The following is an 18,711-nucleotide window of genomic DNA, read 5'->3' on the forward strand; positions in this document are numbered from 1 at the left end:
AAAATTAAAAGGTTCTCACTTTCATTCCCTACAGAATGTGGGCTAGAGAAAAAGCTATAAAGGGCAACAATGGTAAATTGTCAAGAAATGTAAATAATAGAGTATTAGTAGGATATTAAAGAATGTCCTGGAGGGGTCTCTGGGTGGCTCAGTTGGCCAAGCAGCCAACTCTTGATTTCGGCTCAGGTCATGATCTCACAGTTCATAGGTTCAAGTCCCAAGTTGGGCTCTACGCTGACAGCACAGAGGCTGCTTGGGATTCTCCCTCTCTCTTCTCTCTCTCCACCTCTCCCCCATTTGTGGGTGCATTCTTTCTCTCAAATAAGTAAATAGACTTAAAAAAAAAAGAGTATCCTGGAAATACATGTCTGTAGGCATGTCTTGGTAATTTTTCATTTTAAATGACATGATTAAAAATTTTTTTAATGTTAATTTTTTTATTAAAAATTTTTTTTTAAATGTTTTATTTATTTCTGAGAAACAGAGGGTCAGAGAGAGAGGGAGGCACAAAATCCGGAACAGGCTCCAGGCTCTAAGCTGTCAGCACCGAGCCTGATGTGGGGCTTAAACCCACAAACTGTGAGATCATGACCTGAGCTGAAATTAGATGCTCAACTGACTGAGCCCCCTCCCCGGGCTCCCCTAAATTACATGGTTTGAATGTGTCGCGAGTTCAACGACAATTGTGGCATATAGAAGCTTTCTATATTTATTAGACATTTTTGTGGTATTAGTATAAGGGAAATCTGGTACTTCTAGAATTAACTGTGGTTCCCTTACTATTTAAGTTAGGGGGAAGGTGATTTCTGTGTTTGGAAAACTCATTTGATAGCACGGTTGTGGGTTCACAGAACCCGGTTTCTCAAGATGGAGAGTTCAGCCAGCCTCACCCTTAGCAGCCTCCGAGCAGGCCCATCGAGGGTCCCGAGAACGGGCTCCCTGTCAATACGGAGACGGCACTTCTAAGCAGGACTCGGGAGCGGGGAAGAGAGCGCTCCTGCTGGGTCGGAGCCTGGAGGGCACACGGGCAGAAGGGCACGAAACGTATCTGAAGCTAACAAGACATGATGGGGCGCCTGGGGGCTCAGTCGGTTGAGCGTCCCATTTCAGCTCAGGTCACGATGTCACAGTTGGTGGGTTCAAGCCCCGTGTCGGGCTCTGTGCTGACAGCTCGGAGCCTGGAGCCGCTTCAGATTCTGTGTCTCCCTCCCTCTCTGCCCCTCCCCTGTCTGTTCTCTCTCTCTCTCTCTCTCAAAATTAAGTAAACATTTGAAAATAAATAAATAAGCCTAAATAGACGTAAGATTGAACCTGACTGCTCACGGGAGCGGTCAGCCACTTCCACAACGTTGGCTTTGTTTACTTGCTTGGGTTTTTTTGGTTTTGTTTTGACTTGGTTTGTCTTCGCTTGTTTTAAAACAGGTATTCTGCCATAAATGAAATCAACAAGATACAAGGGAATGAGGACTGCATCTTGGTCTATTTCATCACAAAACTGTCCCGGATAGAGAGCGGGGCGTCCTTCGTGGGATTCCACGGGGGTAGGAGGGAGATAGCAGCGAATATGCTTGCTTAGACAGTGTGTGAGCTCTACCTGATTTGCTCCGGGGGTGTCCAGTTCCGGGATCAGAGCACTGGTGTGAATCTCAGCAAGATTTGTGTCCGATGCAGTTAATTTTCTTAACCCCTTTTATTGTTAAGAAACACAGGTCTCTGGGCCCATCTACTAGTCAGTAGGCAAACACTGGGTTAGTCTCTCTGGTCCCTTGCCTTTTATTACACGGAGCCCAGAGAAGACACTCCAAAGTGGCATTGGAAGCACGGATACTTTGTGCCTGTTTCGGGGTGGGAGGGCAGGGAATGCTATCTTAAGCCTCTCTTTTTCCTCTGAGGAATGGGTCGCCAATTATTTCATGTATAAGAAAATTGGTATCCAAGGAATTGACAAATAACAGTTTATGTTAGAGTCGTCCTGCATAACGAGAGGTAAATCTTGCCAGTTTCCCTCACTCCTTTACTAGCTGTGGTGCAGTAAGTATACTAAAAACTATAAAAAGAATAAAAAACCGGGGTGCCTCGGTCAGTTAGACATCCGACTCTTGGTTTCGGCTTAGGTCATGATATCGGAGTTTGTGAGATCGAGCCCCACGTTGGACTCTGTTCTGACATTGCAAAGCCTGCTTAGGATTCTCTCTCCCTCTCCCTCTCCCTCTCCCTCTTTCTCTCTCTCTTCTCCTCCCCTGCTCATATACTCTGTGTCTCTCTCAAAATAAATAAACTTAAAAAAAAATCAAAAACCTTCAGATTCCCTTTACAAAAAGGCAGCTGTTTTCATTCTTACGACTGATGTTTGTAACATTCGTTGGCCTAGATGACAGAGTCAGGTGGCTTCCGCGTGTGATCCAGAGTCTGGACTGAAGGGTACAAGTCATTCAGCAGCAGGTGTATTTAAAAAAATTTTTTTAATGTTTATTTTTGAGAGAGAGAGAGAGAGCACAAACGGGGGAGGAGCAGAGAGAGAGGGAGACACAGAATCCAAAGCAGACTCCAGGCTCTGGGCTATCAGCACAGAGCCTGACCCGGGGCTTGAAGTCACAGACCACAAGATCATGACCTGAGCCGAAGTCGGATGCTTAACCGACTGATCCCCCCGGGCGCCCCTCAGCAGCAGCGTATTTAAACATCAGGACCTGTGGTGTGTCCCTGCTCGTGGCGGACCAGAGGACACTAGGAAAGCGTGGCGGCGTTCTCAGTGCCTTTACCCCTCACAGGGCTGTGGCAGTCTGTGCACATTGACGACCTCCACAAGTCCACGGCCATGGTTTCGGATGTGACCAAGTTGCAGGACGTGACCATCAGCCAGCTGTTCAAGCCAGAAGAGGACGCCGAGTGTAAGTCGGGAGGAGCCTTTGGGGGGACGAGGGTGGGCCAGTCGGAGTGGTGACCAGGGGCACGGAGGCGCAGGGAGGCGCAAGGCTGCCCTTCATCCCCGTCGAGTTCCCGCACCTGCCGCGTTGGGGGATGAGCCCCAGAGCACCGTCCGCTGCCTCCGAGGTCAGCATGCCTCCGTGGGGAGTGGGTCATCGTGGATGCGCCGGGCTCTGCAGGGGGGCCTCTGCTGAGTGTCAGACTCATGTTGCAGGCGCCCCGTGTTGGCCGCACGAGCCCCAGACGGAAGGGAAGGTTGCTGCTGGTGGAGTCCATGGCCCGGGCCTGTCGGAGGCTGGCCTGTGTGGCCCACCGCAGGGGCGAGGGACCAGCCCGCCAGCAGCTCCCTTCCTCAGCAGCATGATCGCGCTTCTGTTGCAGTGGAGATGGGACACGGGGCCAGAGACAGCTCTGAGGAGCCCATGGAAATCGAGGCTGCCGACGGGTCAGGGGAGGCGATGGACGACTCGGAGGCGACGGGCAGTGCAGAGCAGGGCAGGAGCCAGGTGGGTTCTGGGTCTTTCTAGTTCTCCCCGGACGCCAGGCTACCCCTCGGGCGGTTACCCCGTCTCCCGGAGTCCAGGCTCACGGTCAGGGCGGGATCCGACCCGGCTGAGTCCCTGAGCGCCCAGGGCCCCCGACTCTCGAGGGCCGGAGCGGGGAGGCCTGACAGCCCCTGTGACGCGGGCAGATCATGGACATGCTGAGGAGCTGCGTACAGGGAGCCGTGGGCATGCTCCGCGACCAGGACGGCCGTCAGCGCAGCGTGCGGAGAGTGGAGGTTCTCCTCAGCCTCCTGGACGACGACGACCAGGTCAAAGGTACGGAGCCCCGGGGGCGGCACCCGGGGGCGCGGCCGTCACCCCTGCGGTCCCCAGGCCACGTGGAGGCTGCAGGTGCGGCGGGGACCCCAGCACACTTCCTGATTCCTACCCGAGACCCTGGGGCCGCGGGACGCCCGCTGCTCGGTGCCCGTGGGTGATGCCGCAGGGGTGCGTCCTCTGCTTCTCCGCAGCCGCGTTCTTGCGGGTGTGCAGGGCGCGCCTCTACGCGCTCCTAAAGCAACAGGAAGACCAGTGCCTGTTCAACACGAAGGCGTGGGTGACCCGGGAGGCCACGAACCAGGATGCTCTCCAGGAGGCGGGCACGTTCAGGTACTGAGGGGGGCCGGGCGGGCCCCGGCCCTGGACGCTCGCCCGCGCTTCATCTGAAAGCTCCGAGCGGTTCGCAGCAGCCACTTGTTTTCCCCAAAAGGGGCAGGACAGTCCGGGTGGAGGTTAGACGGCGCTTGCTGGACCCCCGTCTCCTCTTCTGTGTGTCCCTGTTCTGTCATGACAACAGCAAACTTACAAAAGTAGAAGTGTGTCCCCGCAGGGCGTGTGTGTCCCCCAGGGTGTGTGTGTCCCCGCAGGGCATGTGTGTCCGCGCAGGGCTGTATGTGTCACCCAGGGCGTGTGTGTCCCCGCAGGGCTGTGTGTGTCCCCCAGGGTGTGTGTGTCCCCGCAGGGCGTGTGCGTCCCTGCAGGGCTGTGTGTGTCCCCCAGGGTGTGTGTGTCCCCGCAGGGCATGTGTGTCCCCGCAGGGCTGTGTGTGTCCCCGCAGGGCGTGTGTATCCCCGCGGGTCAGGACGTGTGTCCCCGCAGGGCTGTGTGTGTCCCCGCAGGGCTGTGTGTGTCCCCCAGGGTGTGTGTGTCCCCGCAGGGTGTGTGTGTCCCCGCAGGGCTGTGTGTGTCCCCGCAGGGCTGTGTGTGTCACCCAGGGTGTGTGTGTCCCCGCGGGTCAGGACGTGTGTCCCCGCAGGGCTGTGTGTGTCCCCCAGGGTATGTGTGTCCCCGCAGGACGTGTGACCCCGCAGGGCTGTGTGTGTCCCCGCAGGGCTGTGTGACCCCCCGGGTCAGGACGTGTGACCCCGCAGGGTGTAAGCCGGACCAGCGGGGTCGCCCGCAGAAGTGGCTGCTGTTTTAGGCTCCGGGGAAGGGCACAGGCAGGGACGGAAGGGAATCATTTTCCCAGGCCTGCTGCTTAGTCGAAGTCATTTGATAATGACAAATGTGGGTCTGGGAGTGTTCATGTATCGCCTGTGGGCCTTTTTCCGTGAAACCTGGACCCTTTTCTCAGGACTAAGCCAAGTCACCTGCTGTCGTGGAGGGGGTGGGACACAGTGCGTCCCGCAGGGAAGGTTCAGCCGCCCGGGTCTGCAGGTCCTCTGAGGCCAGTCACACGTCACTGTGGCCCCGCTTCTCGCCTCTGAAGGAACGTTCAGCTCATCTGAGCTCATACAGGCCCCGTCTTCCCCAGGCATGATTGCTGTGGCCTCGGGGACCCTGCCTCTGTGTGACCGGCCGGCGGGAAATGTGGGAGCCCTGAGTCCTGGTGCTGCTTTCATTGCTCTGGGGGGAGGTTCCTGCTTCTAATTTTTTCTCTAGTTATTCTTCATTTCTTTCTCACTTATACTTTCTGAGTAAGGAATTATATAAGATCAGGTATTAATTTAGATCATTTCTCTTGGTTACTCCTTACAGATAAAATTAAAAAAAAATTTTTAATGTCTATTAATTTTTGAGAAAGAGAGAGAGACAGATAGAGTGTGAGCAGGGGAGGGGCAGAGAGAGGGGGGGACACAGAATCCAAAGCAGCTCCAGGCTCCGAGCTGTCAGCACAGAACCCGACACGGGGCTTGAACCCATGGACCGTGAGGTCATGACCTGAGCTGAAGTCAGACGCTCAACTGCCTGAGCCCCCCAGGCGCCCCTCTTCCTTCTTTTTAAAATGGAGCCTTACTTTCTCTCCCCAACATTAGCCACCTAGTAGTAGATTCCTTGCGGTGTGTTACAGAGTTCATGATTATGCGTAAACATCATTATAACAAATACAGCAAAGCTGGCGCGAGCAGGGAGATGAGGGTACAAATGTAAACATCCTTGGGTCCAACAAACACAGACATCAGTACAACCTTGTTCTAAAGAACCACGTACTTTCCTATTTAACTTGACCTGGAACACATTTATTTTGCCCTGTGCTTTATTATTTTCTCCCTCCAACTGTTGTGTTCTTAAAATAGCGTTTAGTTTTTCACCCAAATGAATGTGGTCCCTATTTTCTTTAGAGATCCTAGGTGCCTTGCTCTGGGGAAGAAGCTATATAACAAAACACGACAGATGCTTCTTGACCTCTTCAGGCACCTGATTCGATGTAGAATTAAGGTCCATTCCGGTCCTGCCTCCAGTCCATTTCTACTTGTGAATTTTTCTGCGGGTACTTAACAACGATGGGAATTTTCGTTTATCGCCAGAGCTGTGCTGTTGGATTGTAGACCAGATGTCCTGTGACTCTGGAGCCCAGTGTCACCAGGACAGAGCCGTCCCGCCCCCTGCTCCGTGCCTGCTGAGCCAGAACGCGGTCTTCTGTCTCCCTGCTGCAGGCACACCCTCTGGAAGCGGGTCCAGGGCATCGTGACCCCCCTCCTGGCGAGCATGGTGTCTGTCCTCGACACAGACAGCAACCTCGAGCTCCTGATCACGCCGGACGCTCCATCCTGGACGAGAGACCTTTGGATGTTTATTTTCCGTGACATCAAGCTTCTGAACATTCCTCTTGTGACAAATGATATGAGGTGAATAGGAGGGAAGGGGAAAATAAGGCCACTGCCGTCTTCATACGCTCATCCGAGAAGCTGCTGGGGTGTGGGCGTGGACTTCAGAATCACATTTACGTGCTGGATCTGGGGCGCCTGGCTGGCTCCTGTCGGTTGAGTGTCCCACTCTTTTTTTTTTTTTTTTTAATGTTTTATTTATTTCTAGGGGGGAGAGAGAGAGAGAGAGAGAGAGAGAGAGAGACAGCGTGAGCAGGGGAGGGTCAGAGAGAGAGAGAGAAACAAAAACTAAAACAGGCTCCAGGCTCAGAGCTGGCAGTCAGCACAGAGCCCGACGCGGGGCTCGAACCCACGAACCGCGAGATCATGACCTGAGCGAAAGTCGGACGCTTAACTGACTAAGCCACCCAGGTGCCCCTTGAGTGTCCCACTCTTGAGGTCAGCTCAGGTCATGATCTCCCAGTTCCTGGGATCGAGCCCCAAGTCAGGCTGTGGAGCCTCCTTAAGATTCTCTCTGCTTCTGCCCCCGCCCTGCTCACGTGTGCATGCCCTCTCTCTAAAGTTAAAAATTAAACAACTGAATGCTGGGTCTGTTCACAGCCTAAGGGTGATGGCATCGCTGTAACAAACAGGGGGTTTGAAAGTCCTGAAAATTCCTAGTTTCATCCCCTGCCTCACGGCCGTGCTTTCAGAGCTCCATCCCAGGCAAAACGGCCGGCTTTGGCCTCTTCCGAACTGGAGAGGCTGTGCTTCGGAGAGCCCTGAGATCTGTCCCTCGCTCCGTGGTGGGAGCCACACGCCCTCCCCCGGGCCTGCCCTTGCACAGCTCACTCCCAGCCGGCCTCCCAAAAGTTTCCTCTTTGGATCTCAGGGGCTTTGATTTTGGAGAGTGTGGGTGAATAAAGAATACGCGAGTGCATAGGTTCCTGGATCTCGGGTGGAAACACTTGTTTAGACGACAGGGCACTGTCGACCCTGAGGGAAAGGGTCGCATCTGACGAGCCACGTTCTGTATGCGGAGGTAGAGGGTGAGGGGAGGTCCAGGCACCGCACGGCCCGGTCCCTCCGCAGACTTGGGGCAGCCTGCTTGACCCTTCCCAGCCTTGTTTCGTTGTTGTCTGTGACACAGAGATGACATATGGACATGCTTGAGTCCGTTCGTAACGGAAGCCCTGAGCTGTGGTCTGGGCCAGCGGGCCATCCCCGTAGCCTTTTAGGCACCAGTGTCGTTGAGCCTGGAGAGGAACTGGCATTTGTGCTGGGTCCTGTGTCTTGAGCAACGTCTCACGGACCCTTTGCCCGGCTGCAGGTCTAAAAGCGAGATGCCCTACGTTGTGGTGCAGAACTACATGGCGCCTCCCAAGGACGTCTCCAGCAGTGTCCCGTTTAGCTGGAGAATCAAAGACTATCTGGAGGAGCTGTGGGTGCAGGCTCAGTACATCACCGGAGCTGAAGGTGAGCCCCCAGGGATGCCACGAAACAGGACATGTGCCGACACCCCGTCATAAGTGGGTCATTCCCGTTCGGAAGCTTCTGGACAGCTCGGGCATCAGGACTCAGGAGACGGCCGTAGCTGAGCCTTTCCCAACAGCATCAATGACCATAGTGGAATAGCTTTGTCCAAACCACGCGGTCAGTGTCCTTGGGAGCCATGCGGCTCCTTGCTCTGCTGTCACAGGTCAAGCGGCCTGGCCAAAGGCATCCAGGGAAAACCAGGGATGACACATGCTTTGGAAAAGTCATCCTGCCATCTTTCATGCATGAAGTTGTCTTTTCAACGTTTACTTATAGTATTGCCTATAGGTGAAGGGCGCCTGGGGGGCTTAGTCAGTTACACATCCAACTTTGGTCCCGGTCATGATTTCGCAGTCCGTGAGTTCGAGCCCCGCATCGGGCTCTGTGCTGGCAATTCGGAGCTTGGAGCTGCTTCGGATTCTGTCTCCCTCTCTCTCTGCCCCTCCCCTGCTCACGCTGTGTCTCTGTCTCTCTGTCCCTCAAAAATAAACATGAAAAAAAAAAACAAGTCAAAATACTTGAAGGCGAACTTCTGTAGGTAAGCGTTCTGCCTCGTTTTTGGAACGAACTGAACAGTCTGGGTCCCGAGGAAGTAGTATTCCCTGTCTCGAGGCCGTACCCGCCCTGAGCCTGCTTAGCGGTGCTGGTGTGTGGTCTGCAGGCTGGCACTTCACCACTAGGAGGCGCGTCTTCCCGGCATGAGCAGCCCGTGACCCCAGCCCCCCAAGAGCAGCTCTCTCCCTGCTGACCCACTTGGATCCTGGGGTTCCCAAGCACGATATGATCTGCTAGACATCAAACCTGCTCTGTCTCCGATCGTTTTACCCCTTTGGGGCCAGCGGGGCCGTGGGTGACTGGAACGGAATGTGTGTTCTGTCTTTGTCTCTTCCTCCTCTGGAGACTCGTCTGAAGGGTCTAGAAACGGCCATTAAATCACGCGGCCCCGACTCCCCTTTGCTGAGAGCTGCCCTTCAGCAGAGCCGCATCCCTCCCTGGGGCCCGCAGGCCAGGAGCCACGCCTCACGCTCTCCCTCCACGCCCTCTGTGCTTCCCCTCTGCAGGACTGCCGAAGAAGTTGGTGGAAGTCTTTCAGCAGACCCCTCTGGGCGGGTTTCTCGCTCAGCTCAGTGCAGAAGAAGAGGAGGACCTCTTTCTTGGCTACATAAAGGACTTCCTCCTCTTGACCATGAGAGCGTCCACATGGGAAGAACTGAAGGTAAGTGCTCGCTCGGGGGGTGGGGGGGGTGGGACGTGGCCAGGCTGCAGCCACGGGGGCCCTTCCTCCACCCTTGGCCTCCTGCCCGGGGCCCCTGAATCACGGACTTTCCATTCACACAAGGAAGGCCTCCAATTTCCCTGTAACACCTTTTTATTTTTCACTTGTTTTACTTTTTTATTTTATTAATTTTTAACACGTTTTCAAATGTGGAGTGTCTCTCGAAGAAAATTAGGTATATGTTTAACTGGCCACCGCAGCTAATAACTAACTGAAATTTCAGTGGACATTAGGATACTGCTGATTACGTAGTGGGTTCGCACTTGAGTACGTAAAAGAGGAAAATGACCCATTTGAGGACGACATACTTATAACCAGCATGATTAAGGGCTAATAAAATATTCTTAGGAATCCCAGGGGCGCCTGGGTAGCTCCGTCAGGGGAGCATACGACTCGATCTCAGGGTCACGAGTTCGAGCCCCATGTTGGGTGTAGATGTTACTTAAAATATAAATGAAATATTCTTAGGAATTGATAAGAAAGTTTCCTAATTTTAAAAACTAAATGAAGGTTATAAACCAAGTATTAACAGAGATCCAGAAAACATTAGAAAAACTATCCAGCCTCACTGGTAAGTCAACAAAACATGAACGGTTTTTAGGTACTGTCTTTACCTGCCATGTGGCAAGACTGGTGTTTTGGATTTTGGTTTTTGGTTTTTTTGAGAGGGAGGGAGAGACAGAGCTCGAGCAGAGGAGGGGCAGAGAGAGAGAGGGAGGTGCAGAATCCAAAGCAGGCTCCAGGCTCTGAGCTGTCAGCACAGAGCCCGATGTGGGGCTCGAACCCACAAAACTGTGAGATCATGACCTGAGGTGAAAGATGTTTAGTGGACTGGGCCAGCCAGGCGCCCCAAAACTGGTTTTTAACTGGACCCAGAATCAGCCCCCCACCCCTGTTGCAGACGGTGCTGCGAACCAGAACCAGCATGTGCTTCTGGAAAAGCCTGAAGGATTGGATCAAGAGCCTTAGAAAATTGAACTGGTGGTTTTGTCCTGGGGGTATTATCCGATGTGGACAAACGCGTTCTCCGTAGGAATGTTCCTTCCAGCTTTGTTTCTTAAAATGGGGGGGAAAATAGAAACCATTTAATCATCCGTAATTAAAAGCCAGACAATGGGGCGCCTGGGTGGCTTAGTCGGTTAAGCGTTTGACTTTCGCTTAGGTCATGATCTCGCGGTTTGTGGGTTCGAACCCCGCATCGGTGCTGACTGCCAGCTCAAGCCTGGAGCCTGTTTCAGAGTCTGTGACTCCCTCTCTCTCTGACCCTCCCCTGCTCACGCTATCTCTCTCTCTCTCCTAGAAATAAATAAAACATTAAAAAAATTTTTTTTTAAAAAGTCATAAATTACAGCCATCTGATTGGTGATTGGCTGTTTTAACGGGCGCACACATTCACAGTGGTGTTTTTCCAGCGTATTTAACAACGGAGAAATCTTCACAGCGTGATGTTAAGTGGGGAAAAAAATCAGAAATACGCCACGGTCGTGATTTGAGGACAAAATGGGGACAGGGTATGGATAGAAGGTGCCAACACGGGTGACACCACAGCGTGCCGAGGGACAGTCAGCGTGTGGGGCTTTTACGTTTCTCTTTGGTTATTTTGGAGCGGTTGGAATTTTCCACTGTGAAAACATTGCTTTGGGTTTGTTTCCCAGTGTGCACGTGGCACTAAAATCTCGTTTCTCACCCCAGATTTTGCAGGTGGCGCTGAGGTCCTGCGTCTGTCAGCTGCAAGCGCAGAGGCCGCAGGAAAGGGTCTCCTTACCCTGGGTGCACATCGCTTATCAGCACTTCCGCAGCCGGCTGCAGAACTTCTCCAGAATCTTGACCATCTGCCCCCAGATCCTACAAATGTTACTCTACAACATCATGGGAACCACAAGGAACGACAGATTGGATGGACCTGAGCTGGTATGGCCTCTCCTGGGACGTTGTGTTCACGGTCAGGGCTTGGCCTTCATAGGGCGGGCGGAGGGCGGGCGGAGGGCGGGCAGAGGGCAGGGGCAGGTGGAGCTTGGGTGGCAGGTGGGGGGCGGGCGGAGGGTGCTTCCACGGCCGCCCGAGACGGGTGAGCCCAGGTGCCGTGCCCTGCGTGGGCACCCCCTTCCCGGGCCGTGTGCCCAGCGAACACATCTGACTGATGCTTCCCGTATCCCGGGACCAGAGGAGGAGGCCCCGAGCCTGCAATTGGAGACCACGTTGGGCTCACAGCCTGGACCTCTGGGCTCAGGACTTAGAGCAGCCACAGGGGGCGCTGCTCAGTCGGGTTTGTTCTCTGTCCCCCCACTGCCTCCGCCAGACTCTGGATGCATTTGCGGCGATGGCCTGCACGGAGATGCTGACGAGGGACGTCCTGAAGCCCAGCCCCCAGGCCTGGCTGCAGATGGTGAAGAGCCTGTCCATGCCGCTGGAGCTCCTGTGCTCGGACGGGTACCTGCAGAGCTGCGGGGGGATGGCCAGAGACGTCATCAGGGAGGTCAGGTGAGGCCAGGAGCCCGCCCCCCCAGCCCCTTTCCCACGGGCCGTGGGGTGCTTTCTCTTGCCACAGAAGAGGGTCCTTTCCTTACTCACCTGCTTCATGTCCGCTGAGCCTCTTTCGCCACCAGGCATCATGCCGGTGCTGGAGAAAACAGATGCTGGGGCATTCCGGGAGCACCCCGGGGGGCAGGGGGCCACAGAAAGGGGGGCAGATCCTGTGGTCCCCGCGGTCCCCGCAGGAGAAGTGCAGGCATGGGGGAGCAGCGGGAAGGGCGGCAGAGAGGGGATAAGCAGTCAGAGTAGGTGTCCCGGGGCCTTGCAGGGTGAGGGGGCGCGTGGCCCCGAGTCTGTGGGAGGGCGCCGGGGACACGGAGGTGGCTGGGGGCCGGGAGCACGCCGCAAAGGGCCTCTCCGGAGTCTTCTGTCTGCCTTCACCGCATCCCGTCCTCGGATCCCTGCCTGTGCCCGGGTCCTGGGGTCTCGGGTGCCCTTGTCACAGCCCAGTGTCCACCCGCCCTTACAGAACCCAGTGGAACCGCATTTTCCCCGTGGCCCTGTTCGTGGAACACGTGCTTCTGGGGATCGAGAGCCAGATCCCTGAGCTGCGCGAGCTGGTGACAGAGCACGTCTTCCTGCTGAACAAGGTGAGCTGGTGCCCTTCCCGGGTCGCGGGAGCGTCACCTGCCCTCCCGGCAGGGTGACCTTCCTCCAGCCCTGTGCCGGCCTTGCCTGGAGGTGCGGGGGGCGCGATCTCCCCACAGCAGCCGTTAAGCCGTGTGTTCAGTGGTCTGATCGTCTGAGCGCCGGGTCAGGGCGCACCGTGCAGGCACCGCGGCCGGAGTGCAGACAGGCGGGTGCCCTCCAGCCTGTCGGGGGCTGAGGGCTGGGCTCCCTGCAGGCGTCTAGGCCTCCAGGCCCGGCGCAGCCCAGCAGCCTGGCCCTCTGGGGGGCAGGCGGCCTCCGCGGCGTCAGGAAGTCGGGTTTGCGGGAGAACACCACGGCGCTGTGGCCCTTCCGGCCCGGGTGCTGTGGGGGGACCCGGGGAGCTGGAAGCCCCTGGGCCTCTGCCACGTGGCCCCCTTTGTAGAGTTAGGGACGCTCAGGACGGTGCTCCTGTGGGAAGAGCCACTGTCTCCGCGGCCACGCGCCCAGCGGAAGGTGGGCTCTGCCTCGGCGACCCTGGGAGCTTTGCACGAACGCACCTGATGGCGCCGGCTGTCCAGGCTTTGACGTGCGGGCCGCACGCTCCGAGGAGGGTGGGTATTGGCAGCAGAAACGAAGTGCGAGCTGACGTCCCTCTCGTAGGACAAGTGGGAGCCGCGGCAGCGGGCCGCTCCCCTGCACAGGATCCCCCCTCCTCCGTGCTGTCCCTCTGTCATTCTCACTGTACGACCTCCCTGCACTGCGCCGTCTGAGCGGGCTGTTCCTGCCGTCGCCACAGGCTGTTTTAAGAGCACAGCCCGGAATATATATGCCCCCTGCTTGAGGTCGCAGCTGACCGTGCTGGGCGTGGTCACGGCCCCCCCGGCCCCTGCTGCTACTGGGGAAAGAACTCTAGGAAACACTGGCCTCCGCCACCCCTGCAGGGGGCAGGCGTGCATGACGCCCTTCCTCCCGCACAGACGCCAGTTCTGCATGGTCCCTAGTGGCCAGGTGACCCTCGAGCTGAGAGATGAGTCATCTGGCCCCTGGGCTTTATCAGGCCCGACATGTGGGGCGACAGTCCTCAAAAACTTAGTGGTTTTCCAGCTGGTTTTTTTCCGGTCACATCCCTGTGTGAGTGACCGCCGGCCAGAGGTCTTTGCTAATTCACTTTCACACCTGAAGCCTCTTGGGTTTGTGGCCTCAGGCTCTGCTCTTCCCCTCCAAGGACAGCCTGAGGCCACTTGCATGGCCTGGAAGGCTGGCCCCCGTGGTCTGGCCGGAAGAAAGCCTTAACCGGGAAAGGCACAGGGCCTCGACCTCTCTCTTCCAGCGAGGCTGCCCTAGAGTTAGCCTGCGCTAGGTCAGCACAGCCTCCCACAGGCCCCTGGTAAAAGCTGTAAAAAGGTGGATATTCTGAGTTTTCTCAGTTCTGATAGAAAGGATGAATGGATGGGTGGGTGGGTGGATGTAGATACATAGGTAGATATAGATAGATGATGGATGGATAGATACATATAGGTAGGTATAGATGGATAGATAATAGATTAGGTCGATAGATAATTGATAGGAGAGGGAGGGGGGGAGGGAGGGAGCTCTCTTGATCTGTGACCTGCCTTCCATGGTGTCACAGACGACAGTTGTTCTGTTGGCTTCCCAGTCTGTAACCACCCTGTCCTTACCATCCCCCGTCCAAACACTAGATTACTGCCATTTGTTTATTGTGGCAGGACACACATCACATACAAGTCACCATTTTAACCATTTTTAGGCGTACAATTAAGTGGCACGAAGTACGTTCGCACTTGGTCCAAGCATCCCCACTCTCTGTCTCCAGAACTCTTGTGTCCTGCAAAACTGAAACTCTGTCCCCAACAAACACTCACTCCCTGCCCCTGCCCATCCCCCGCCCCGGCCCTGGCGCCCACCATCCTACTTTCTGCCTGTGGCTTTGACGGCTCTAGGGACCTCACGGAAGTGGGGTCCTACAGTACTTGTCCTCTGTGACGGGCTGACTTCCCTCTGCGTGTCCTCGAGGCCGTCCATGTTGTAGCAGGCGCCAGGACTGTCTTCCTCTATAAACTGAGTAATGTCCCGTTGCGTGGCTGGGCAGACCCGATTTGCTGGTCCGGGTACCTGCTGGCGGGTTCACACCGTGAACACAGATGTGCACGTACATATCTGAGTCCCTGCTTTCAGCAACTTTGGAAACGGCCCTCCCTAGAAGTGGGATCGCTGGGTCCTATAGAAACTTGGTGCTTATCTTTCTGAGGAGCCACCAAGCCGTTTCACAGCGGCGGCACCGCCCACTCCTACCGGCCGGGCCCCCAGGTTCTGATTTCGCCATATCCTTCCCGACACTTGTTATTTTTTGTTCTCTTTTGTTTATCAGCACCGTCCTCATGGTTGAATCACTTTGTGGTTTTGCTTTGTGTTTCCCCGAACGACTGATGACATGAGCATCTTCCTAATGAGCTTATGGCCCAATTATGCGTCTTCTTCAGAGAAACGTCTGTTCGAGTCCTTTGCTTCCCTTGGAATTAGCCTGTTGTTTAACAAATCAAATTTAGCAGGGTACTAAAAGCCTATACCATTTCAAAGTAAGATCAATCCTGAGACTTCAAAGATAGTTCAGAATCATAAAATCCACAAATGTTCTCAGTTACCTATCAAATTTAAAGATAAGCTTTAAATGATCACTTCAGAAGGGACAGGAAACGCATTTGATAAAATTTATGAGGTGGAAAAAAGAATAGAAGGAGATCCTCCTTACGCTACTAGAGCCCAAGGGTGTAAATATTATAAAGATATGTATTGCAAACATCATGCCTAAGCGCAAAATTACAGAAGCACGCCAGCAAACCCTTACCGTGTATCATTGAAGATGTGCATTTCCTAAAATCCAGAGTCTCCGTTTCTGAATACAAACCCTAGAACCTTCTTGCTGGTCTTAGATGGTCAAGTGGAAGGATGTTGGAGGCAGCACAGGGGATGTTCTAGATGCCTGGTAACCAGAAAACAAGTAGCGCGCTTGTCTGCCAGTAGGCATCATAGAGCAGGGAGCATGTCAGGACTGAGGTGTGGCAGCAAGAAAAGCAAGTTCGAGAAGCTTGGGTACGGTGTGATAGAACTGATGCAAACTTTATATTCAAAACAGTAGCGTGATCTTCATGCACGTGTGCAGATGTACCGGACGTGGGCATTTCGGGAGGTGGTCCTCCGTGCGAGGGGAAGGCGAGAGACGCCATCAGAAGGGCGCGCGTGGAGTTACAGCTCTATCTGCCACATTTGGTTTCTTAAAAAAACTATCTAAAGTAAACATTCCAAAAATGCGAGGATTTTTTTAAACTTTTTTTTTTAACGTCTATCGTATTTTTTTTTAATGTTTTATTTATTTCTAGGAGAGAGACAGAGACAGCGTGAGCAGGGGAGGGTCAGAGAGAGAGGGAGTCACACACTGAAACAGGCTCCAGGCTCTGAGCTGGCAGTCAGCACAGAGCCCGACGCGGGGCTCGAGCCCACGAACCGCGAGATCATGACCTAAGCGAAAGTCAAACACTTAAACGACTAAGCCACCCAGGCGCCCCAACGTCTGTCTTATTTTTGAGAGACAGAGACAGAGCATGAGCAGGGGAGGGTCAGAGAGAGAGGGAGACACAGAATCTGAAGCAGGCTCCAGGCTCTGAGCTGTCAGCACAGAGCCCGATATGGGGCTCAAACCCACGAACCGTGTGACCTGAGCTGAAGTCAGACCCCCAACCGACTGAGCCCCCCAGGCACCCCAATGCTAAGATTTCTTAAAGCTTGGTGGTGGATCCACCAGTGGTCATTATGTTATCGTTTATAAAGTTTGAAATATCTCATAATGAGAGCAGAAGTGTGAACCTTAAAAGAAAGAGAGGCAGGGGGAGCACAAGTTGTGAACCTCGCCACTCCCCACCCCAAAACAGCATGATGGTGAAGGGCATTCAAAGCTAGAGAAACTGCTAGAAACAGAAAGGCCTCACCGTGCAGGCAGACAGGACAACCCCAGCGCCCAACTCCCGCCGGCGGCCTGAGGTGTCCGAGGTGTGCCGTGTCACCCGGGAACGCCGTGTGGGCTGCCCCAGCTCTGCCCTCCCTCACTGCCCCCCCCCACCCCCCGTCTTTCAGTGTCTGCAGGAGAACTCCAACATCAAGACCTACAGGCCTTTCGCCGCTGTGATGGTGACTCTTCGTACGTGTAAGGAGCGGGCCAGCAAGACCCTCTCCAGGTGAGATCTGTGGCCGAGACCCGTGCGGAGACGGCCCTGCGCGTGTGGTGCGTGCAGCTTCACAGCCGCTCGCCCTTCTTGGACCCCAGGGTTGACATTGAGCCGTGCCCCGTCTGCCTGGGAGACGCGCGGGACCCCGTCTGCCTGCCCTGCGACCACGTGTTCTGCCTGGCCTGTGTCAAGGTCTGGCTCATTACAGGCCAGATGAGATGCCCTCTGTGCCTGACAGACCTGCCAGAAGACTTCTCTCCAGCAGTGTCCCAAGAGCACAGGTGAGTCACCCTTTCTCTTAAAAAGCCTCCTCTCCTTTTTCTTCCTTTTCGCCAAGTACGGTATTCGGAAAGATAAACTGTATTAACCTTAGAAACCCTGACTTCAGGGGCGCCCGCGGGGCTCAGTCAGTCAAGCATCTGACTTCGGCTCAGGTCACGATCTCACGGTTGGCGAGTTCCAGCCCCGCGTCAGGCTCTGTGCTGACAGCTCGGAGCCTGGAGCCTGCTTCCGATTCGGTGTCTCCCTCTCTCTGCCCCTCCCTGCTCTCACCCTGTCTCTCTCTCTCAGAAGTAAATAAACATTAAAAAAAATTTTTTTTAATGAAAGAAAGCCTGAACACCTGGCTTCAGAGAACCGTCCTAAGAGAGGCAGCCGCTTGTGTAACCTAAAAGCACGTAGTGTCGCAAAATGATTCTCTCCCCAAGGCACACACGAGAATAGATTTGGGAGATGACCCGATGAGAGGAAATAAACCAGAAAAAGTCGTAAATGATAGAAAACCATCACGAGACCCCAGGAGCTGAGGCGGAAGGGGTGTGCCTCTCTCGACCCGAGGGCAGAGCTCGCTCCTGCCTGGCCACACACTCGTCGCGGCGGTAGTTGGCATCAGTGGCAGGTCTGTGGGCTCAGCCGACTCAGGCTGTGCCCCAGTGACCCGGCAGCCTTCGCCTCCCCCGCCCTCCCGATGCCTCCTGGAGACGGGGCACATGGCCAGCCCAGGGGGCAGGGTCTTTGCAGACTTTAGGAGACCAGGGTATCGCTGGCTGGTGCGAATGATTGAATGATCAGGGTGCCCCTAGAAAGAGACGAGTCTGCACACCGGCCAGCTGGCAGTTTGCACGCAGCCCCTCGAAGCACCGGAAGGAGATACTTGTATCTCCTTACTGAAGAACACGAGGTGCCCGGCCATGTGCGGGGATCCGCCGCACCCTGGCTAGGCGCACTGACCGGGCCTCCCCACCGCCCCCAGGGACGCCGTCCAGAAGCATGCCTGCATCCGGCAGATGTGCAATAGTTTCTTCATCGAACTGGTTTCCACCATATGCTTCAAGGATAATTCCCCGCCAGAGAAGGAGGTGGTAGAGGTTCTGCTAAGTCTACTCTTCGTGCAGAAGGAGCTCCTACGAGACACTTACCAAAGTAAGTTGCTTCCTTCCCGTAGACCGATAGGTTCACTTTTTGTGTCTGATGTGACCAGCGAGCTACCTCTCTTTGGTTCAAGGACACCAGGAACACACAAAGTCTCTCTCCCCGTTCGACGACGTTGTGGATAAGACCCCGGTCATCCGCTCAGTGGTGCTGAAACTGCTTTTGAAGTACAGGTGAGCACAGCCAGCCTGGAGCGTGCTCCCAGAAGCTGCTTTGGGGGGAACATCTGCAGTGAGGGACCACCCGTTTGTGTGCGTGACATCTTTGGCTGTAGGCAAATGAGTTCAGCATGGCTACGAGGCACCTTGTTGGGAAGAGGAAGGCAGGTTTCAGGGAGAGGAGTGTGGTGCTGCGTCCTGTGCAAGAACCCATGAGCCCCTCATGGTTCTGAGCCCCCTCGCGCAGCTACCTTGTTTTGGGTTTGGGGGGGGAAGGACGGTAACATAGAGCGCCCCCGCCCCCCTCCCATAGTCCTAGGCGTCACCTAGATTTTGTTCCAGTGGTTATATTTCTCTGCCTCTGTGAATGGACAGAGACGCTCACATGGTGCCAAAGGTCATCAGTCTTGTCAAATTGTGGTGTTTTAGAGAACGCTTAGCAGGCTG

The 18,711-nt window shown here is 55.0% G+C and overlaps 1 protein-coding gene across 3 annotated transcripts in view; it reads left to right on the forward strand.

The window, feature by feature from the left end:
• The window catches only part of RNF213 (ring finger protein 213), a 108,981-nt gene that overhangs the window by 66,497 nt on the left and 23,773 nt on the right, over positions 1-18,711 (forward strand). For all 3 annotated transcript variants that reach the window (XM_039226182.1, XM_039226180.1, XM_039226181.1), the window contains 15 exons: positions 1,423-1,541; positions 2,772-2,891; positions 3,310-3,434; positions 3,620-3,749; positions 3,944-4,082; positions 6,350-6,541; positions 7,830-7,975; positions 9,097-9,251; positions 11,004-11,222; positions 11,611-11,792; positions 12,313-12,433; positions 16,584-16,684; positions 16,774-16,956; positions 17,928-18,097; positions 18,180-18,279. In XM_039226182.1, coding sequence (XP_039082113.1) covers positions 1,423-1,541; positions 2,772-2,891; positions 3,310-3,434; positions 3,620-3,749; positions 3,944-4,082; positions 6,350-6,541; positions 7,830-7,975; positions 9,097-9,251; positions 11,004-11,222; positions 11,611-11,792; positions 12,313-12,433; positions 16,584-16,684; positions 16,774-16,956; positions 17,928-18,097; positions 18,180-18,279 — 2,202 coding nt within the window. The remainder of the gene's footprint in view (positions 1-1,422; positions 1,542-2,771; positions 2,892-3,309; positions 3,435-3,619; positions 3,750-3,943; positions 4,083-6,349; positions 6,542-7,829; positions 7,976-9,096; positions 9,252-11,003; positions 11,223-11,610; positions 11,793-12,312; positions 12,434-16,583; positions 16,685-16,773; positions 16,957-17,927; positions 18,098-18,179; positions 18,280-18,711) is intronic.

This window comes from Hyaena hyaena, unplaced genomic scaffold, assembly GCF_003009895.1.
Source record: "Hyaena hyaena isolate Hyena2069 unplaced genomic scaffold, ASM300989v1 scaffold_21, whole genome shotgun sequence".
In the NCBI taxonomy this organism is placed as follows: Eukaryota; Metazoa; Chordata; class Mammalia; order Carnivora; family Hyaenidae; genus Hyaena; species Hyaena hyaena.